Below are 20,709 nucleotides of genomic sequence, written 5' to 3'. Positions count from 1 at the left end.
AGAGCTCCTTGAGGAAAAAGATATTTGTAAATATATGCTGAGATGTGCTCTCTCTCCTGAAATATTGTTAACTTAGATTATGGGACAGAGAAAATAACTGGAACTTTGAGATGGAGACCTGGGTTATAGTTCAGGTCCAGTTCCCTAACAGCAATGTGGCTTGGATAAAGCTCTCAACCTTCTTGAGTTTGATTTTTCATTTGAAAAACAAGGCAAGCCCCCAAATATCTCTGCTTCCTACCTTACAAACAGTAAAGCTCTCTTCCACTGAAAGGCATTTCATGGTAAGCAGCTCCCAGTTCCTTGGATCCGCTCCTTTCATCTTTGCTACTGTTACTTTAGTGACACATTATTAGAAGTTTATGAGAAGCCATTTAGATTTTCTTTACATTTAATGTTCTGTTGTTAACTCTCTGTGAAGCTGACTAATTTGAAGCGATTTAAAAGTCTAAAGTTGAAGATGCTCTGATGACTGTGCTATTTTAGCATGAAAGATAAAAACAGCAAGGTGAGGAAAGAGTGAAACATCACTGCTACTGTTTATGACTTCATTATACCAACACGGATCCAACAACTTCCAAGAGTGAGAAAAAAGACGACGATGCAACAAGGGAAAACAATACATTTATTAAGAAGCATGAAAATGCAAAAACTCATTTATAAATAAATGTACTATAATCTACCCAGTGAAAAAATAGCTAAAATCCATGAATAAAATGGATTTTATTTTTGAAATGATTACATATTTAATCTCCAATAACTTCCTCCTCCATCATGATCTCTTAGTACCAGCAATTTCACAATGGTCATAGAAAAAGCTGTTACCAATGATTATCACATAAGAGGAAATTTTTTGAGAATTTTCTTTAAAAATGAACCAGTGCAAACAAATTCAGATTATAAGGGATACAGTTAAGACCTGGGCTTATCTTCAGAAAAGTAGAAAATAAAAACCCCAAACATTTATTCATTAAGAAATTAAAAAGCAAACAGTTTGATCACTGAAAAATAATATGTATGGATATTATAAAACATTTTTAACTACAGATTGCAATAATTACACTTATAAATGTTGATTCAAGTACTAGTGTTCAATTAACATTCAAATTCCCATTAAAAGTAACACTAGATAAAGACACATGTAGACAATAATTCTTTTAATTAATATAACAACGAAAATCATGTCAACAGGAAGCAAGTGACTCTTAAAATACTATATTTTTTGTCTGTAAATGATTTTTCACAGTCTGTATATTTTATCTGCGAGAACTCCATGAACATTTTACAACAGCTAATCGATAAGTCCTTTATATAAAATAACTCGATAATATAAACAAACATTCCAAAACACAATTTAGGTTAAAAAATAACAGGGCAGAAATCAGTTTTCTTTGGCAAGAAGTTGTTAATTCCTTACCAAATGTTGGTTTTCTGTTGTGAGACACTATCAGAAGACTTTTTGGTATTTACCAAAGAGCTACTTAATAAGCTGAAAAGAGTTCATAAACTAGGGTACCATGACAGCAACACAGAGTTTACGTCAAAGTTGCACTGAAATCAACATCGTTTCCTTGATTACTGCTGTTAATGGATCGTCCTTCAAATAGCTCCCTCCTAATTCTGGCCTGAGTTTCAGGTTTTAGTAAAAGTTCTTTTATCTGTTTCACTTTGGACTTCAGACCCATCCTTTCTCGATGCAAAGCTTCATTAATTAAGTCCTGGATTCCAATAGGTCTCTTGCCTACAGAAAAAAAATTTATAATCCAGTTTACGTACAAATGCCAATGAAAAACATTAAATATGGCACACTGTCTATCAAAAGAGGGCTTAAAAAAACCTTTAAAATGTTGCCCACATATTATAGAAAAGATTGCATTTCACCAAAAATATATAATTTACCTGAAACAAATTAACTGTAAATAAAGATCACTGCATAGCCACAGCATACATGGGACAGACATGAAATATTATGTGCTAACTACATGAATAATAATTTCAACAGTGATTATTTTAAACTTAGCACTTGTTAGCTGTGTTTCTGTTTTGGCCTCAGATAAAGTAGTCAGATGCCCTGCTAAGCAATATTAATGGCAGTATTCCAATTATGGCAAGGCCCCTTCCATAGCCTTTAATTTGAATCCATGAGCCATAACCCAAAGTTCCCTCTCCCTTGGTCGTGGCTGAGGGCAAGTGAAACCTGGGCCATTCTTCATTCATAAATTAATTTCTGCGAGTCCCGGCACTCCATTTCTCTTCTGTTGTGTTTCAGAAATGTAAACACATCAATCATGAAAGTATTAGGTAATCTCCATAGATTGGACAAGAGACACTTAAACAGCACACTGCAAATTAGTCCACTGACTCAGCAGAGGGGAGAAGAGATGCTTCTCACGGAGCAGTGGGGCCTGCCTGTATTTGGGTCTCATTTCCTGTTGTTGTCACTGTCAGTGCCATTCCTATCAGCCTCTTCAGTTTTCACAGAGTTCCCATCCCCTGGCTTGTTTTTGTTCTGTGTTTCTTCCAGATACTGCTGGACAGCCTTGAGCACTGCGTTCTCCACCAGCCTCTTACTGAGCCTTACCAGTTCAGCATCATCAGGCTCACCTCCATTCTTATCACCTACATTCCACAATAGAGAAGAGAGGTCACTGAGATCATATTACCATAGAAACTCAGCATGCAGGGGCCAGTTAGTTACAAGAGTAAGTGTCTATCTGGTACACTGAATCTGTAAATTCAAGAACACTGGCTTGGCTTTTCATTTGGTATTTGCAGAAGCAGGAGACTGCCAATTCCTGAAGACTTCAGATTGAGAAGTAGTTTTTAAGACCCAATCTAGAAATACCCTATCTAGAGCACCGAAAGTTTCCTATTTCTACACAGAATTTTTGTTTTTCTTTTATCCAAGGCCAATTGCTACTATTAAAGTCCATGTGCCCATTACCTGGAGCCTCAGATGTAAATGCGCCCACTAGATCGGTGTCTGCTTCTCCTTCTCCACTACCAAATACCAGGTAGTCAAGATTTCCCTATCAGCTAACTACTTAGGATCACTAATTTTAAAATGTTTGGCCTATAGGTTAGTTGTTAATAAACTCTCAACACTCCCTTGAAGATAAAGGCAGTTATTCCAGGAACTGGTTTAATATAAGCTTGTAATGCTAATATTCTTTTAAATCTCAGTGCTATCACTGCAATTTAAAAAACAGGAAACTCTTCAAGGAGAAAAACAGGCTTATGTGAGTAAATTACTAGATGTTAATATTTAATAATATGCAGTGCTATCACTGCAATTTAAAAAATAGGAAGCTCTTCAAGGAGGAAAAGAGTTAGACTTATGTTAGTAAATTATTAGATGTTAATATTTTGCTTCCATGCTAGTGATGATCAAGGTTTGATTATTCTATCTTTCATTTTACTGTAAAAGGGCTGGTTCTCATCTATTCTCATGCTACACATTTCCTACTTGCTCTCTTCCTTGTCTCCATTAACTGGGTAAAAGCACAAGGGAGCTCACCACTCATGTCCATTCAGTCCCTCATCTCCTTCCATTGAGTTGTAGTCACAGGAAGGCAGATGACAGGAGGCAAAGACATCTCAGCACCTAAATATATTATACTAACAGACCTCAAGGAAGTGATAGACAACAATATAATAATAGTAGGGGACTTCAATACTCCGCTTTCAAGAATGGATAGATCGTCCAGATAGGAAATCAATAAGGAAACACTGGACTTGAATTATATTTGAGACCAAATGAACCTAACAGATGTATCAAAATACTCTATCCAACAGCACCGGAGTACATATTCTTTTCAAGTGCATATAGAACAGGACAGATCAAATGTTAGGTCACAAAACAAGTCTCAGCAAATTTTTTAAAAGACTGAAATTATACCATCTTTTCTGACCCCAACAGTATGAAACTACACATCAATGAAATGAAAACTGGAAAATTCACAAGTATGTGGAAATTAAACAACACACTCCTAAACAACTAATGAGTTAAAGATGAAATCAAAAGGGAAATCCAGAAATATCTTGTAATCAACAAAAATGGAAACACAACATAACAAAGCTTATGAGATACAGCAAAAGCAGTACTAAGAGGAAAGTTTAGAGCAATAGTGCCTACATTAAGAAAAAAGAGGAATATAGTCAATAATATTGTAATAACTTTGTACTACAGTTACTAGACATCATGGTGATCATATCATAAGGTATATAAATGTCAAATCACTATGTTGTACTTATGAAACTAATATATTGTGTGTCAACTATACTTTAATAAAAAAGAAAAAGATCTCAAGTTAACAACTTAAGTTTACATTTCCATGAACTAGAAAATGAGAGCTAAGCTCAAAATTAACAGGAAAAAGGTAACAAAGATAAATATCAGAGCAGAAATAAATGAGATAGAGAATAGAAAAACAATAAAAAAGATCAATGAAACTAAGTTTTTTTGAGAAAGGTAAGCAAAATTGACAAACCTTTAGCAAGAATTGCCAAGAAAAAAGACAGAGAGGACTCAAAAAAATAAAATTACAAATGAAAGAGGAGATATTACAACTGACCCACAGAAATACAAAGGAACATAAGAGACTACTAAGAAAAATTAAATGCCAATAAATTAGACAACCTAGAAGAAATGGATAAATTCCTAAAAATATACAACCTTTTAAGTCTTAATAATGAAGAAATAGAAAATCTGAACAGACCAATAACAAGTAAGATTGAATCAATCATCAAAAACATCCCAACAAAGAAAAGTCCAGGACAAGATAGCTTCATGGGTGAATTTTACAAACATTTAAAGAAGGATTAATGCCAATTCTTTTCAAATTCTATCCAAAAAATGAAGAGGAGAGAACACTTCCAAACTCATTTTATGAGGTCATCATTACCCTGATACCAAAGCCATATAAGAACACTACAAAAAAGGAAACTCCAGGCCAATACCCTCTCAAATTTAGATGCAAAAATTCTCAACAAAATACTAGCAAACCAAATTCAACAGCACGTTAAGAGGCTCGTACACTATGATCATGTAAAAATTATCCCTGGGATGCAAGGATGGTTCAACATATGCAAATCAATCAATGTGATACACCACATTAACTCCAGTAAGATAACAGGGTTGTTTTTGAGTCTAATTCCAACTCAGTTTCCAAGATGCCTCTCAGGTCAAATGATATGTGTTTTCTCTGGGTCCATAATGAAGTGTCCCTGTTACTTCAAACATTAAAAAATTTAAAACACAAGAATCATCTCATAAAACATCAATTTTTTCTTCTGACCCTTCTATTTCTGTTTATTTTTTACTATCATCCAAGTCAACCAAGATCAAAACAAGACTGCCACCATCTTTGACTCCTTCCTTTCCCTTGCCAACCCACTTAATCATCTGCTCTTCACAATTTCTCCCTTCTTCGATGTATCTGGTATAACTCCTCTATTTTAGTATTTCTAAAATGTCCCTATTATTTGCCATTGTTTCTACAGGAAAATTTAAATTTCCAAGGCTTTCCAAAATTTACTTTTGGTGATTGCCCACCACTGCAGAACTTCCACTCAGCTTCCAACATCTCCTCAGGAGCCTCCATACCATTTCCTATTTCTAGGCAGCCCTCCTTCTTCTGCCCATTTAAAATTCCACCTACTCCATGAAGCCTTCCCTGACTAACCAGCTAGAAGTGATGAGCTTCCACTCAATTCCAATAAGTCTCACTGCATGTATAGTAGATGGTCATTTGGTCATTCATTCAAGTATGTACTTAGGAACTACTATATACGTGGCTATTCTAACCTATGCGGGATACAGCAGAGGAAAAAAAAAGTCCCACTAGTTTTCCTTTCTTAATTTCTTTACAAATTGTGAGCATTATTTATTAATATGCTTATTCGACAACTACTAATTCACTATCTGCTCTAATAAGACACAGTCGTAATTACAAAAACCATGTCCTAGGCTTCTCAGTTAGTTCCTATTCTTCTATTGTACAGAACAGTTTACTGAACCTAATAAGGGCTCAACAAATATTTGTCAGTCAAGTGAATTATTCATTTTGGAATTAGACTCAAAAACAACCCTGTTATCTTAAAGTCCTTGCAGGCAGTAACAACATTTTTAAAAGTTCTTATCTTCCTATAAGAATAGCATACAATGGCCAAAATTTAGATTTAATATTAAATTTAATTCAAGAGCAGAGGATCCCAGAATAATCCAAATATCCACATAAAAAATCTCCATCCACTTTACCTGATAATCTAGGTCAGTATGCCAAAATATCCAGCCTATGAGACAAATATTAACTATCTACAATAACAAACTAACCAATCAACCAAAAGAATAGATTTACAAATAAAATATTCCAGATTTGTCCTGGATCCCTGCTTAACCTAATGATTTGACACAAAGCATCCTCAGACTATCAAGGTTAGCCTAGGAAAGAACCTATCAGAAGGCTCATCACAGAGCCCAGCAAAAATGCAGCAATTCAAGGAATGTATATCTTCATTCCAGTGTGTCCCACCTTTAGCAAATTTAATTCAGCTTAATTAAAAAGAAGCATCTTAAGTTATATGGCATTTTTCTCCTGCTTACGAATTAAATAAAGGTATCTGTCTCCCACAGTGACCTCTAAGATACATGACTACATTCATTTTACTTGAAGCCTAGTTAACGATGGCAGTTCAATATGCCAGTGCAAGGTACATAGACTATCTTTTGATATTCCAACAAAAGTAAACATAGAAATATTCCCAATGTATGCAATAAATTCTTGATAAAAACATTCTTTCTTGGTCTACTTGGGTTACTTAATATCATGTCTACTTAAAATGACAGATTATCCTTTATCTTCAACACTGTTATTTTAGACTCTCTCCAGAATATCTCTGATCCATTTCTTAGGAGAATACTAAAAATATAGAAGAAAGGTAGCAAAAAATTCTGTTACGCCCACTAACCCATACTGTCCCTAAAAGAACAGACTTAAACTTTCCAACAAACTTTAACCAAGCAATTCTACTTTCTTAAGAGCTGAAATATCATTAATTTATGGTATTATCAATGATTCTATTTTTGTTTATATTTAACCTGAGATCTCTGATATCAGCACAGCATAGGGATAATATTTATTTTTGTGGTAGAAAAAAGAAAGGAAAGAAAAGAAAGAAAAGAAAGAAAAGAAAAGGAAAGAAAGAAAAAGAAAGAAAGAAAAAGAAAGAAAGAAAGAAAGAAAAAGAAAGAAAGAAAGAAAAGAAAAAGAAAGAAAGAAAAGAAAGAAAGAAAGAAAAGAGCAAAAGAAAGAAAGAAAAGAAAGAAAAGAAAAGAAAGAAAGAAAGAAAGAAAGAAAGAAAGAAAAAGAAAATAAGCGAACTCTTTTGTGGTAGCAAGAATATTTTCTACCTACAAGGATAATTTAGGATCAACATTAATGTGGTTCGACTGTACTAATGTGTGAGCTAATCAAAAATTAGTAAATTGGTATCACATGAAGGGCTCTAGAAATCATCACCATCCCCAACCCACTACCATTATCTAGGTGCCTATATGTCCTGACAGTAGTAAATCACACTAATATATATATTTTTATGCCAGATGGCTAATGTGCCAATGTCATAATGAGGTTTAAGGGAGGCACATCTCACACAAAAGTGTGACCACCCAATCATCAAGCTTACAAACTACAAAAGAATCACAGCGCTAATATTTTTTAAAAGAGAACCAAAACAATCTTCATTACAATGCCAGGTAAGACAAAAGGAGAAAGTGTAACCACATTAAAAGTTCTCACTTGTTCCAATCAAAATCCCAGCAAACTAGTTTGTGAATATCAATAAACTGATTCTAAAGTTTATATGGAGAGGCAAAAAAAACCCCAAATCATAATGGCCAAGACAACACTGAAGAAGAACAAAGCTGAAAGATTTACATAAGCCTACTTCAAGACTAACTATAAAGCTATAGTAATCAAGACAGTGGTGCTGGCCGAAGAATAGACACATATCTCACTGGAACAGAATAGAGAGCCCAGAAATAGACCCGCACAAATATAGTCAATCAATCCTTGAAAAAATAGTAAAACCAATACAATTAAGCAAAGCTAATCTCTTCGACAAATGATGCTGGAACAACTGAACATCCTCATGCAACAAACAAAAAAATGAATCTAGACATAGACCTTGCACACTTCCCAAAAATTAATTCAAATGGATCAGAGACGTAAATATAAAATGTAAAACTATAAAACTCCTAGAAGATAACAGGAGGAAACCTAGATGACCTGGGGTATGGCAATGTCTTTCTAGATACAACATCAAAGACACATTACATGAAAGAAAAAAGTGATAAGCCGCACTTCACTAAATTTAAAAACTTCTGTTCTGTAAAAGACGATGTCAGGAGAATGAGAAGACAAGGCACAGATTGGGAGAAAATATTTGCAAAAGACACATCTAATAAAGGATTTATCTAAAATATGCAGAGAACCCTTCAAATTCAATAGTGAGAAAACAAACAACACAACTGAAAAATAGACCAAATATCTTAATCCATACCTCACCAAAGAATATATACAGATGGCAGAGAAGCATATGAAAAGATGCTCCACATCATATGTCATCAGGGAAATGCAAATCAAAATGAGATATCACTACACATCTATCAGAATGGCCAAAATCCAAAACATGGATAACACTAAATGCTGACAATGATATGGAACAACAAGAACTCTCATTCATTGCTGGTGGGAATGCAAAATGTTTTTGCCACTGTAGAAAACAGTTTGACAGTTTCTTACAAAACTAAATATATTCCTACCATACAATCCAGCAATCATGCTCCTTGGTATTTACCCCAAAGAGCTGAAATTTTATGTCCACACAAAGCCTGCACATGGATATTTATAGCATCTTTATTCATAACTGCCAAAACTTGAAAACAACCAAGATGTCCTTCGTAGGTGAATGGATAAACTTTGGTATATCCAGATAATGGAATATTATTCAGCACCAAAAACAAATGAGTTATTAAGCCATGAAAAGACAATAAAGAACCTTAAATGCATATTACTAAGTGAAAGAAACCAATCTGAAAAGGCTACATACTGGACAATTCCAACTATCTGATGTTCTGGAAAGGGCAAAACTGTGGAGACCATAAAAAGATCAGTGGTTGCCAGGGGATGAGGGGGAAGAGAGAGAGGAATAAATAAGCAGAGCACAAAAGATTTTTAGGGCAGTGGAAATATTCCGCATGATGCCATAATGATGGATACATGTCATTACACATTTGTCCAAACCCACAGAATGTGCATCACCAAGAATGAACCATAATGTAAAACTGTGGACTTTGTGATTACAATGTGTCACTGTAGGTTCATCAATTATCTTTAGGACTTCTCTTTTTCAGTCTGTAATGTCAGTTCTCTGAGTCCATACTATGATACACATCGTTCCCCAATTTTTACAGTAATGCTGTCATTTCTTACTGAAAACCTTGGTGATGTGATGGAACTACTGTTAGTGACATGATAGAACTTCTAACATGTATGTAAGGATGGAATAGTATGATAAACAAGGAGCCTGAAATGCAATTCTGCCATTTTCTACCTGCACAGCCTTGTTCACAATCTTTCCAAACCTAAATTCCCCTTCAATAGGCCACTCATGAGGATAATATACCTTGCCTTGTTATTGTAAGCATTAGAAATAAAGTGTAGAAAGTGCCTACCATTGTGCCTGGAACACAGTAGACTTTCAAAATATGGCAGTCATTTTATTAGTACATTTTACACATGTGTTATGATTAAGAAGAATGTGTCCAATACCTACTAAACACCAATCAATAATTTATTCACTTTACTATGTGCCACAACTATTTAAAAATAAACAAAATATTGTCTCTGAGCACACAGAAGTCAGTCTAGGAAGATGACCAGTATACAATGATTGCAAAACAATAGGTTAAATGCTGTAACAGAAAATGTTCAAGGTCAGTGGAGTTAGGAAGAGATAACAAGGTTAATTGAGTTTCACAGAGGAGATATTTCGCCTCAGTAAATAAGAGTTTCTGGGCATGAAGTTAAGGGGAAGAGGGAAAGTTTTCCAGATATAACAAAGGGATAGCGTGTCTGCAGAAGAATAAAAACACATGACTCATTCGAGGAACTGGAAGTACTTCCATGGTACCGGCATAAAGAGTTCAGAGTTTCGTGGGTGGGGTTGAGCTGGTGTAGGAGGAAAGAAGGCTAGAGAGCAGGTAGGAATGAAGGGCCCTACGTACCATGCTACGGAGTCTAAGTTCATTCTATAGGCAATAGGGAGCTATTGATGGATTTTCAGCATGGACTATTTTAGAAAATTCACTGACATAGCCATGTGGGATACCTGAACTGTGGTTGATGCAGTAGGAAAGTAAGGGACATATTACAGAGAAAGTTAAGAAAGAGAATTGCAGAACCATAGGGCCAACTTAATTAGGGAGAGTGTTAAGGAAAGAGGAAGGGAGGTAAAAAATATGTATATATAAAGAAATAACGGCCAAAAATGTTTAATATTCAATAAAAACTGTAACCCTAAAATCAAGAAACTCAAAAAATATTAAGTATAAGGAATGTAAAGAAAATCACACCAAGGAACACTATGATCAAATCACTGAAAACCAATATTAAGAGGAAATCATAAAAGTAGTTAAAGGAAAAAGGATGCATTATGTCCGGAGGAACAAACACAATAATTATGGCAGACTTACTTATAAGAAACAATACAAGGTAAAAGATTAACAGTACAACATCTTTAAAGTGCTGAAAGAGAAAGCAACAAAAAATTCTTTATTTGGACATATTATCTTTCAAAAATGAGGGTGAAAGATTTTTTTTTCAGACATACGGATGCTAAGTTAATTCATCATCAGCCAATCAGCACTTAGAAAAAATGTTAAAGGAAAAACTTCAGGCAGTAGGAAAATGATACCAGATGGAGATTCGGATCTACTTAAAGACAAGAAGAGAACTAAAACCTGTACATGTGTAGGTAAAAATAAAAAGCGCTCTCTATTCTTAATCTCTTTCAAAGACAAATATCTGTTTTACATGGAGTTTATAAAATATGTAGAAATAAAGTGTATGGCAACAATAATTCAAAGACCAAGAGAGAAAATGGAAATAACTGTAAGCCTGTTATGTTAAATGTGAAGTGGTATATATAACTTCATAAGTTAAGAATGTATGCTTTAAAACCCTAGAGCAACCACTAAAGTAAAATAAAAAAGAGTCATAACTAATAAACCACTAATGGACATCGATGGAATCCTAAAGCTTCTTAATACAAAATAAGGCAGTAGAAGAGGAGAAAAAGGAACAAAGAGCAGATGGGAAAGTAGAAAACAACAAGCAAGGTGGGAGATTTAAACTCACCCACATTGATAATCACATAAAACGTAAAATGGTTTTAACACTCCAATAAAAGTCAAAGGTTGTTAATATGGATAAAAGATAAGAATCAACTATGATGTCTATAAAAAATTGACTTCAAATGTAAAGACACAGACAAGTTAAAGGTAAAAGGATAGAAAACTATACACCATGCTAATGCTAATCAAAAGAAAGCTAGAGAATCAATATCAGACAAAGCAGATTTCAGAAAAAAAGAATATTTTCTGAGATTTTAAAAAACGGCATTTTATAATTATAATAGAGTCAATTCATCAAGAGGATCTGAAAATCCTGAATGTGTATCCACCTAATCACAAAAGCTTCAAAGCATCTAAAGTGAAAACTGATAGAACTGAAAGGATGGTAGGTAATCCACAATTATACAGACGGTCCCTGATTTTCGATGGTTCAACTTATGATTTTTTGATTTTACAATGGTGTGAAAGTGATATGCATTCAGTAGAAACTATAGTTCAAATTCTGAATTCTGATCTTTTTCCAGACTAGCAATATGTGATATAATACTCTCTCATGATGCTGGCAGCAGCAATGAGATAATTTTGCCCAACTGCAGGCTAATGTAAATGAGTTCTCAGCTCATTTAATGTAGACTAGGCTAAGCTATGATGTTCAGGTTAGGCGTATCAAATGCATTTTCGACAGGATATTTTCAATTTACAATGGGCTTATCAGGATGTAACACCATTGTAAATCACAGAGAATCTGTAGTTTGGGATTTCAAGACCATTCTTACAGCTGATAGAACAAGAAGAGAAAAATTCAGTAAGAACACAGAAGAATTGAACAGTATTAACCAAATCCACCTAACTGACAATTATAGAACACTCTATCAAACAGTAGAATACATTCTTTTTAGTGTACAGAAACCCTACAAGAGGAGATCATATGCTCAGGCATAAAACAAGTCTCAATAAATTTAGAATTACTGAACTCATCTAATTCATGTTCACAAACCACAATGGAATCAAAAAATCAACAACATAAAGATTTCTTGACAATCACCCAATTATTTAGAAATTAAACAACGTAATTCTAAATAATCCATGGACTAAAGAAGAAATCAAAAGCAAATTAGAAAATATTTTGAACTGAATGAAAATTGAAACACGACATATCAAATTTGTGGAATACAGCTAAAGCTGTTCTTAGAGGGAAATTTATTCTATTAAATGCTTATATTAGAAAATAAGAAAGATCTCAAATCAGTTATCAAAGCTACCGCATTAAGAAAACAGAAAAAGAGGAGCAGATTAACTCCAAGTAAACAGAAAGGAAATAATAAAGATAATAGCAGAATGAAATAGAAAACAGATAAACAGCTAAGAAAAATCAATAACACCAAAGGCTGGTTATTTAAAAAATAAATCAATAAAACTGATAAATCTCTATCCAGACTGAGCAGAAACAAAAAGTGTATATATTACCAATATCAGGAATGGGAGAGAGAACATCAGTATCATTCGTACAGACATTAAGAAGATAATAATGAAATGTTGTGAAAAATTTTATGCCAATAGATGCAACAAACTAGATGAAATGAGTACACTCTTTAAAAGAGACGAATGAATTGTATTTGAAAAGAAAAAGGTAAGTTAAATAGCCCTATTAAAGAATTTTAAATTGTAGTTTAAAAATCTTTCAACAGAGTAACCCAGATGGCTTCACTGTTGGTTAATTCTACCAACTATTTCTGGAAGAAATTTTACCAATTTACAAAATCTTCCAGGAAAACAAAGAAAGAGGAAACACTCCCCAACTCATTCTGTGATCCCTAAACCAGATAGACATGGTGGAAAAAAAAAAAAAAGAAAAGAAAACTACAGACCAACATCCCTCACAAATACACAAAAATCCTTAAGAAAAATCACCATACCAAATATAGCAATATAGGAAAAACATAATAAATCATAACTAAGAGGAGTTTATTCCAGAAATGCAAGGTTGAGTTAACACTTGAAAATCAGTCAGTATAATCCACCATACTAACAGACTAAATAAGCAAATATGGTCATCTCAATACATTAAGAAAAAGAATTTGACAAAATCCAATATCCATTCATGATAACCACTCTCAGCAAACTAAAATAGAAAGAAACACCTATAGGCTGAAAGAGTAGCTATGAAAACTACAGTAACATCATACTTACTGGTAAAAGACTGAATGAATTTCCCCTAAAATCAGAAAACAAGATAAAAATACCTGCTCTCATAAAAATACCTGCTCTCAGCACTACTACTCAGCGTTGTACTCTAAGCTCCGTTATGCATTTATATCAAAAAAAAGAATGAAAAGCCTCTTGATTGAAGTAGTAGGAAAATTGTCTTCATTCACAGAATACATAATTGTCTACCTAGAAATCCTAAAGAGTCTACAAAAATGGGTTTAGCAAGGTCACAGGATACAAGGACTATATTTTAAAAAGTCAAATGTATTTCTATATATTAGCCATAAACTGAAAATTGAAAAAATTAAAATACCATTTTAATAGCATAAAATGTGAAATAGGGACAAGTCAACAAAATGCACGTAACCCCTATACACTGAAAACTACAAAATTTCCTTAAAAAATTAGATAAAACCTAAATAAATCCTACCAGGTTATTTCACAGAAATAACAAGCTAATTTAAAATGTATATAAAATGTAAAGGAACTAAAAGAGCAAAACAATTTTTTTTTAAAAAAGGACAGTTTGAAGACATACTACCTGATTTTAAAACTTGCGATGAAGCTATAGAAACAGAGACAGTGCAGTATTAGCGTATAGACATATAAATCAATGAAACAAAACAGAAAATCCAGAAATAGACTCCCAAACTTATAACCCACTGATTTTCAACAAAGGTGCCAAGACAATCAACACAGAGAGAATAATCTTTTAAGAAATGGTGCTAGCACAATAGTATAACCATATGCAAAAAAGAACCTCTACCCTTATCTCACATCATATACAAAAATGAACTCAAAATGGTCACAGATCTAATATAAGAACTAAAAGTAGAAAGTGTCTAAAAGAAAATATAGAACTTCTTAGTGACCTTGGATTAGGCAAAGATTCTTAAACAGGACACCAAAAACAGCCTACGAAAAAAAAAAAAGGATAAATTGAATTTAATCAAAATGTAAAATTTGTCTACGGCCATGCCACCCTGAACATGCCCAATCCCATCTGATCTCAGAAGCTAAGCAGGGTCGAGCCTGCTTAGTACTTGGATGGGAGACCACCTAGGAAGACCAGATGCTGTAGGCATTAAAAAAAAAAAAAGTAAAACTTTTGCTCTTCTTTAAGACACTGGGAAAAAATATTTATAAAACATATCAGTTAAAAAAAAATGTATCCAGAATACAAAAAGAACTCTCACAACTTAATAAGAAAAAAAATGGCAAAAATAATTGAAGAGTTACTTCACAAAAGATGTACAGATGGCCAATAAACATGTAAAAAGATACTCAACATTGTTAGTCATCAGGGAAATGCAAATTAAGGTCACAATGAGATACCACTATTCACCCACTAAAATTAAAATTAGAAAGAATAACAATATCAAGTGTTGGTGAAGATGTGAAGCAACTAGAGTTTCTGTTGCTGGTGGGAATGCAAAATGGTATAGCCAGTTTGTAAAAACAGTTTAGAAATTTCTCATAAAAGTTTTTCTTATGAAAGTTGGCCATATTCCTACCATGCAACCCAGCGATCTCATTTTTTCCTAGAATTGAAAACAAGTGAAATAAAAGCAAATGCTCACACAAAAGCCTATACATGAATGTTTGCAGTAGCTTTATTTATAATTGCCCCAAACTGGAAACAACGCAAATATCCTTTAACTGGAGAATTAATCAATAAGCTATGGTATATCCATATAATGGAATAGTACTCAGCAATACAAAGGACTGAATACTGAAACATGCAACAAACAGATAAATCTAAAGTGCATTATGCTAAGTGAAAAAAGCCAGAGTCAAAAGGCCACATATTGTATGATTCATTTTTATGACATTATGGAAAAGACAAAACTATCTGTACTGAAACAGACCATAGATTGCCAGGGGCTGGGGATGAGGGCAGAGGTTGACTACAAAAGAGCATGAAAGAATTCGGGAGATAATGGAACAGTTCACAGTCTGAGTTGTGGTGGTGGTTACATGATTCTATATCAATTAAAAATCACAGAACTGTACACACAAAAAAGGAGTGAATTTTACTGTATGCAATTTGTACTTCAATTTAAAAAAATACTAATGAGAATTTTTTCGCCATGATGAGGGACCATATAGGGGTCTATTGGGATCAACAAGTGGACTTGCTGAATAGACTAGAGCTCTGCCACTCTGCTATTAGCATGTAGCCTATAAAGAGAAGGACTTTCTCAGTTCCTCTCTCTGTTCTAAGATACACATCTCAACTGTAATATCTGCAGTCTCTCATACTACAGGCCTCTGATTCTTAGCTCTTTCTTTCTGAATCATATTTTTTCTGTTGTGCTCAATATCGAAATTTGAAAACTAATTTCCAGCGAAATAGACTAGAATGGTTTCTGACCATGAATGAAAACCAAATCATTTTAATTCTCCCTCTTCAGTGTATCAGACATATATCATTTGCTCCAACCTGTTCAAGTCTGCTCTAATTCGCTCAAAAAGAACAAACTAAATTGGTACTTTGTACTTGATTGACAAGTGATCACCATCATTCTGCTGTTGAAATCTATTTCCAAGGGGCACTGTGCTCATTGTGGTTTGTTTTGCTCACTTAGTTTGCCTTGTTTTGTTTATAGACTCCTATCTACTGTTCAACATCATAAATTGTTCCCTATTCATATATACCATGGTCTCTATCTATATAAACATAATTGTTTCCTCCCTGAATTTTGATTCCTATATTTATTCAGGTTGGAAAGTAAGAAGTTCTCAATATCCCTGATTGTTTGCACAGACTACACTGACATTTTGTGAAAACTAGATGAAAGGTGAAATTTGAACAGTGATAAAAATAGCAGACATTCCAAACACAAGTCCTGGTGCAAAGGAATATCAACGGAAGTATAGCTATCATTGGAAAATTATTCTTATGACAAAGAAGAAATATAGTTTCAAACATGTCAGAAGCATACATTTTTGAGTAATCATGCTCTTTGGCAGAAAAACAAGGCTGGAAAATGAGCATTGCTTCAAATCTTAAAATTATTATGTTCATGTAATGTATTATCATCTATTAAGAAAATGTTACATAAAACAAAAGCATTCCTAGCTAGAATTCATTTTCACTTGTTTGGCTAACACTCCTACTCATCATAATATACATTTTTCTTTCTGGGTTGATATTCTAGGCTAGGAGTTGACTGAAGTAGAAATAAAGGTCGCTTTCCTGTTCTGAAGGCAATGTTCACCAAGGGAGATATCTAATCTGGTTAAATAAATAACTGTAAATAACACTCTACCTTTTTTATAAGCAATAAGGACACACACACACCCAGATCAGAGGGTTCGACAGGCTCAGAAAATCCCCCGTGGTGCCAGGTCACTAATAGCAATAACAGGAACACTTTCTTCCTTTCACTTAGATAACACTTCACACTTTTCAAAGTGCTTTCAGAAACATTATCTCATTTTGTTCTCAAAGAAACCTTATGAGGTAAAATAAGTGTTATTCTTCCCATATTACAAGTGAGAACAATAAAACACAAGAGGTTACATAAATTGTCTAAAATCGCAGAGAAGTGATATGAATCAGTAGCTCTCATTCAAAATCAGGAAAATTAGTTCATTCAGGACCACCACCACCACCACCACCCCACCACCCCGCCCCAGGCAGATACTCCACAGCAATCTGGCACACCCTCATCCTGAGAAAATAAAAGTATACTTGCGAGAAACACCACATAGTTTAATGACTCGTTGATTGGAAAACAGTAAATTTCAGGTTTCATTCTCGAATTGAAATTTTAAAACTAAGTAATGGATACTGATTAATACAGTACAATACTGTTCTTGTATCTTCCTTCCTTCTTCCATCTTTCTTTCCATGCACATTCACTGAGTACCCTCTATTTGTGATAAGCATTATTGCAATGAACAGAAATGAACCCCGCATGGGCCCAGCCTTTGCGACCCCTGCAATTTAGTTGTGGTTTGTCTAGGTAACTGAAGAACCTGCTCTAGTATAAAGTGAATGATGAGGACGGGGGTGGGGGGGGGCGGGGGAAGAAGATGAGGCTGGAAACATACACAGGGGAGAGACTATAAAGGTAGCAGGGCATACTGACAGGTGTGTATGTCATTTATTTATCTAGAGCACCTACTAGGATCAAATTACACTTCTAGATTCTGAGATATACAAATTATTAAGGCTTGTCTTCAAGGAACTACTTATTTCAACCCACTAGGAATAATGTTTAAAAAAGTTAAATTTTTAGAACACTGCTAATATTTTAAAATGTAAGCTTTGGTATCAGAACATTGCTACTATTTTATAGGAAAATATCAGATATGCCACCAACCAGTGATTTTGCTTCGTTTTGTTTTAGGCTCAATGCAAATAATCAGTCATTAAGTTTAGTGGGAGAGATTTAAATATAACTACAATGTAATCAAGAGCATCATAAATCCTTTAAATATCACAGGATGGAAAAAACTGTATTATCGAAACATAATGTTATTCAAAACATAGGTCTTTTTAACTCAGCAGCCTAATCCTAAACCAAATAAATCCTTTTTTGATGAGCATGTAGAAATATTTTATACCACAAAAATTTCAGTCTATTTCTTCAACTAGCCAACATGAAATTGGTTTACCTGCCACTGCTCATTTTCTTTGATGGCTTTCAAAACCTAATTGTTAAAGTCTGACCATGAAAATCCAGGTATCCAGAACTATTTTGTCAGTGTATTTTCTTTGTGAGTACTGAGCAATCTGTGGACCAAGTCTAGTGGGTATTATAAAAGCAATAATAATGAGTCAAATAAAGGACATATGATGCTAAAGAAAACATGAAGATGGTTAATCGTTAAAATGAAATCAAGAGAAAACTGAAAATTTGAAGTTACCCAAAGCCATTCTTTTGGGCTTATAATAAAAATGAATAAAGAAACTGAGCACACTTTCAAAAAACTGAAGCTTGGTGAACTCATAAATGTATTGCTTTAGCTTCGGGGTGAAGGGCTGAAGAAAGTAATTTAATATATACTTTTCATTTCTCAATGACTGAATACTATCAATTTACTAGAGGCTTCCAAAAAGCATTCAGACAAAAATCACATGATTTAAAAATTCTCTTTGATGATATCTACTGTTCATTAAAGTTCTTTGAATATGTAGATTCTTCCTATAGGAAATTAAACTAGCATTTAAAGTTGTTGAATAATATGTTAATGGTATGTAAATATAAAGTATGTAAATATAAGGATGGCAGAACTTCTTCCAAAGGAATTTCAGGTATCATCAGTAAGACACACACGATTCCTTCAAAAACAGTGATTTGCCATTGCTGACCATCCCCACAGGGCTCCAGGCCACATTTGCTTTGTAATAGCTGGCCCCAAATCTCTTTACCCTTTCTGGTAGAGTATCCACTTCACTTCTCCCCTCAGGTAACTGCTCATCTCACATTCTATATAGCTCCAGTGGGGTTGCTGGTCTACCAAAGCTACCATATGGTACCGTGTACATTTTTTTAAAGTGTGCCTTCCTCAAGACACTTTATTTCTATGACTTGGTAAATTTTCATAATATACTGCTTTTGCTAATATATAAAGGTACTGTATGCCATAATACATGAATTACAATGTCTTTGATATGTATAGTGCCCTCCTGAGTTGTGTAGTATACCAATCTGTACCTTCCCTCAGGTTTTACACATAGGAATTAAGAGAGAGAAACTCATTCTACTTGAATGTTGAGCAGTAAAAATGCTCTCCAGAGCTGCTGGAAGTCATATCTCCATCACTGAGTAAAGCCTGAGAGGGTGAGAACACAGTAGCTGAGAGAAGACATGGAGAGATGGAGGGCTGATGATGGCTGTCAGTCAGTCTCAAGGTCAACTTTACCCTTGTCTTGTTTGCATATGTGAGTCAGTAAGTTCTTCCTTTTAATTAAAAAATAAATTAATTTGCATTGATGTATATGACATCCTGGCATCTATCTTCCCACTTGACTCTTCTTGCTGCCCTTTACTATTTCTTCTGACTGACTAGTTCCCAGATCCTTTTGAGATTCCTAAGACTTTTCAGAAAACTCTACTGACTGCCTTGGCCTCCTATCATCTAAGCTTTTGATTTCCCTTAACCCTTGAATCCATGACAACACAGTTTATCATTTCCAAACACAAATCTCCACCTGGCTGCAGGTTTAACTCTTCACCTAATTCACTGACCTTTCCTTATATTGTAGATTGACAATGAACATCATTAATACGGAAAGAGAGAACTGGTTTGAAGACATATTCACCAAAATTACATGTCAATTATATCTCAGTAAAACTGGGGGGGTGGGGGAGAAGTATCCACTGAAAAAATTCTATAAGATTGCAGATTACATACTTAAACTTAAAAAAAATATATTTTTAAAGAATTTTCCTAAACTGTTTATGAATTAGTTTAAAAATAATTTGATGGTTTTAAGTTCGTTAATTTGATTGGGGAAAGGATTTTCCTTAGAAACATCTTATCAACAATTAGCTTGAATTACTGTAACCTACCTTTTCAAAAAAACAAAAAACAAAAAACTATTTCTTTTGAAATATTTAGATTTCTACATAATTTATAAAAAATTGTGTAATTTTATACACCATTATTTAATATGGTTATTATTTTTGTCTCAAAATAAGTAAGGACCACAAATTGACATAAACTAAATGCTTACCTTGGAACAATGAAAAAAAGATATTGTTAAAACATGATCAGTACCTTTGTGTCAGTTATTAAACTATTGTCTCTGAGCTCTGAACCCGCCCTTCCTTATTTAGCCTTACCATACTGTAGCTGAGACTCAGCAAATATATTTCTCTTTTGCCAGTGAGATCCCTGTTAGGTATTTCCAAGAAAGGGCTCCAGAGAAAAACTGGGCAGCTGCACAAAGGGAAAGGAACTTACCCTGTGTTATTTACCCATAATTCTCACTGGTATTGCTCCAACTATAGCTAGTTCCCCCTGACAGCGGCCACTGGTTCCAGCAGCAATTGGTTCCAGTTTCCATTATTTTCCCTCACTCCTGGAATCGGCCTCACTGCATTCCCTTGGAGGTAACAGCAAAGCTG

The 20,709-nt window shown here is 34.2% G+C and overlaps 1 protein-coding gene, 1 non-coding gene and 1 pseudogene across 3 annotated transcripts in view; 1 reads left to right on the top strand and 2 right to left on the bottom strand.

Annotated features, from left to right (window-relative positions):
- Nucleotides 1-605: 605 nt before the first annotated feature.
- Nucleotides 606-20,709, bottom strand: part of AKAP7 (A-kinase anchoring protein 7) — a 105,753-nt gene continuing 85,649 nt past the window's right edge. The window contains exon 8 of one of the 2 annotated variants that reach the window (XM_039849930.1): nt 606-1,741. In XM_039849930.1, coding sequence (XP_039705864.1) covers nt 1,536-1,741 — 206 coding nt within the window. In that variant the 3' untranslated portion in view covers nt 606-1,535. Of the gene's footprint in view, nt 2,620-20,709 lie in introns of both variants that reach the window. The other variant, XM_039849931.1, reaches the window with a different exon arrangement.
- LOC120592347 (small nucleolar RNA U13) lies at nt 7,598-7,701 on the bottom strand. Its single transcript, XR_005650103.1, has one exon. It is a non-coding gene; the product is annotated as a small nucleolar RNA U13 (small nucleolar RNA).
- On the top strand, nt 14,590-14,708 carry LOC120592337 (uncharacterized; annotated as a pseudogene).

Source organism: Pteropus medius, unplaced genomic scaffold, assembly GCF_902729225.1.
Source record: "Pteropus medius unplaced genomic scaffold, Ma_sr-lr_union100, whole genome shotgun sequence".
NCBI classification, from domain to species: domain Eukaryota; kingdom Metazoa; phylum Chordata; class Mammalia; order Chiroptera; family Pteropodidae; genus Pteropus; species Pteropus medius.
The sequence above is the reverse complement of the archived record's forward strand: the minus strand, read 5'-3'. Positions and strand labels throughout refer to the sequence as shown.